Here is a 2,790-nt window from a genome sequence, read left to right as displayed (position 1 = left end):
TTTTCTGTAGCTATAAACGTCTTGCACCAAATCCCATTTGAGGAACAAAATAAATAATACCGTAGGGTTCACAACTGAAGTTGGCTTCCTGATGAAGCCGAAGGAAGCAGGAGCTCTTTAAACCTCAGAAAGGAAGTTTCTCTCACCACAGATGTACTCAGGGTGAATGGAATTACATGTCAAGAATGCTCACCCGAGTTAAGTGCTAGACAGGGCTCCCCCCCTTCAGAAAAACCACAAGGCTCCAGCAGCCTGTTCAGATCTACTTGCAGCAGTAAGAAGGTTCTTGAAGAAAAACCACAACAGTCAGTCGGTGCTTTCACTGTGACACCGTGCGCAGTCTGGACTCTAACTGGGTTAAATGCACAATTAATAACAATTACTTTCAGGAAAAAAGATGATTCATGATAATGGGAAGTTAACATTAGAGAGGGAGGATGCGTGTTGAAGACTAGATGGTGTGCTTTCTGCTCTCTGTTGTTCAGCATTAGGAGATGACCTGTGAAACAGGGAAATTCAGATGGTCTGATCCCACCCTTGCCTGGCAAACATCAGGTTAATCAGTCCCATTGCTGCTGGGTATTTCGAGTCTCCTCTGTGCTGAGCTGGTGTTTCGTGACTGATTCCTTTCTCTTCTCCTTAGGACAGGGTCTCCCAGACTGCCAGGTGTCTTGAAAAATGTCTCACGATGTGAGCGTCGGACGCTCTTGGGAGTTACTGGAGCTGGTGACTACAGGGGGAAAGGAGTAAATAAAGACAGAAGTGATGCCAAATTATTCTCTGGCTCTGACATGGAAGCTCTTTCATTAAATATCCCCCACCCCCCATTTTTTTTTTTGCTTTCTATCTATCACATTCTTGCTATTTTAATCTCCTTTTTCACACTAGGAAATTAGCTTCGTATTTGTTTTGTACAGAAAAGCGGTTCCGAATGTGGCAGTCAGGGTCTGGATTCTGCCATAACTAACTGTGTGACCTTGGGCAAGTTATTTAACTGGTCTGTCCCCCAATTTTTTCATCCAGGCAATGGGGATGATGAAAGTACCAGCTTTATAGCATTGTAAAAATTGAGAAGGGTCACATTTATAATAAAGGCAATTTAGAGCACTCTAAGCAAATAATTAGTGTAAGGTGTGTTGGCCTTTTATGATTGTTTGCTAAAATCCATCCTCTCACATTTAAGTTAATTATTTACCCATTTAATGTGCCCCAAAAGGGTGGAAGCTTATCCTGTTCATTGTTCTCTCTCACTGCCTAGATTAGTGCCTGGCACATAACCGATGATCAAAAAGCTTAAAAATCAACATGTTTTATCTCAATTTGGCAAACTTTTAAGCCTCTGAATACCTGTTTAAAATTTTTTTGGCCACGAACCCGCGGGGATTACAATTGAGATGGAAAAAAAAAATGTACAAAATGATGTAGAAATAAACTTTTATAATAAAAAAGAAAATTTTTTTTGGCCACAATACAACTCTTTTTCTGGAAAAGAAAGTAATCACTGAACAATGTCTATTGCATAATAGTAATTAAACAAACACTACTTGACTAAACTATAAATGGGAGTGTGTGAGGCAAATAGGGTGCTGATTTATATTGATTATTTACACTTGCATATGTACATCTGCATATATTTTATGAGAGTGTATACATATACATTTCTTTCTAAATAATTCATTAAAGAAAGGACAGATGCTAAAATCCTTTATGTCATTATCAAGACTCTTGTTTCCTTCAATTGTGTCTGTAGCTGTACCATGAACATTCAGGGTGATCTCCTAATTACCCTAGGGAAATGAAACCCTGAAGAAATCATCTAAATATTAACATTCACCAAAGCCCCCATCTCCCAAAGTTTATCTAAAGTAAGTCCCTCTAAATCTAAGAAACAGATTGACAACGAAACATTTCTGTCTTTAAGCACAAAGGTGCTTGCTTATGTTTGTCTGCTTTATAAAACAGGTGGATGACTCTGGGTCTCCAATGGAAACCAAAGATCCTGGTCTCGAACCACCACCTACAGTCACGTGACCCAGACCAAAGCTAAATAAATGTGTAGCCCATCCCAGAGATGAGCTTTTTGTACCCAACTCACCTGTGGTAACTTTACTACAGAGGTTGGATGTGCCCCGAAGATGGGGGATTCGGGCTGGATGATGTGGTGTGATCTTGCGATCACCGGACTCAGGTTCAGTGCGCACTGACCCTGCAGCTGGGGGTCTGCAGAAGTGAGTGTGGATGATTTTGGATTAACCATGGCTGCCGGGCTGATGAGAAGATGAGCTGTTGATGTGAGGCCAGGCAAGCCAAAGTTCACAGGTCCTGCGCTTGGGAGAGAGCCAGGAGCAGAGGCAACCGGCCCTGGCACAGTGGGAGAATAGAGAACAGGAAAAGGGCCCACTGTGGGTGATGGTACGATCATGCAGGGAACGCCAAGGGACGGCAGCTGACCTGAAGATGGCCCCACGGCATGGGTGGGCTGACTGCCAGATAAGAGCACATTGAAGCCATTTAATCCTGAAATGAAGCGCAACATGTGGAAAATCAACACAATGTGAAGATTAACATTCAAGCTCACATCCCTCATGGCCCTTTCAAATGGGACTCCACACTCTATCAGCCCCAGTGGGCCAGTTCAAGCTGCCGTTCTGGGGTATAGTACCCACACTACTCCCTCACAGCAGTAGCCAGGACTTAGGGTATTTATTTATTTATTTATTTATTTATTTATTTATTTATTTATTTATTTATTTATTTATTTATTTATTTATTTATTCATTCATTCATTAG

The 2,790-nt window shown here is 41.5% G+C and overlaps 1 protein-coding gene across 1 annotated transcript in view; it reads right to left on the bottom strand.

Moving 5' to 3' along the window:
• Window positions 1–556: 556 nt before the first annotated feature.
• Window positions 557–2,790, bottom strand: part of E2F7 (E2F transcription factor 7) — a 36,744-nt gene continuing 34,510 nt past the window's right edge. The window contains exons 12-13 of the mRNA XM_004676504.1: window positions 2,096–2,517; window positions 557–730 (exon numbers count right to left, since the gene is read on the bottom strand). Coding sequence (XP_004676561.1) covers window positions 557–730; window positions 2,096–2,517 — 596 coding nt within the window. The remainder of the gene's footprint in view (window positions 731–2,095; window positions 2,518–2,790) is intronic.

The sequence above is a fragment of the Condylura cristata genome, unplaced genomic scaffold (assembly GCF_000260355.1).
Source record: "Condylura cristata isolate star-nosed mole 26May11 unplaced genomic scaffold, ConCri1.0 scaffold00004, whole genome shotgun sequence".
Taxonomy (NCBI): Eukaryota; Metazoa; Chordata; class Mammalia; order Eulipotyphla; family Talpidae; genus Condylura; species Condylura cristata.
The sequence above is the reverse complement of the archived record's forward strand: the minus strand, read 5'-3'. Positions and strand labels throughout refer to the sequence as shown.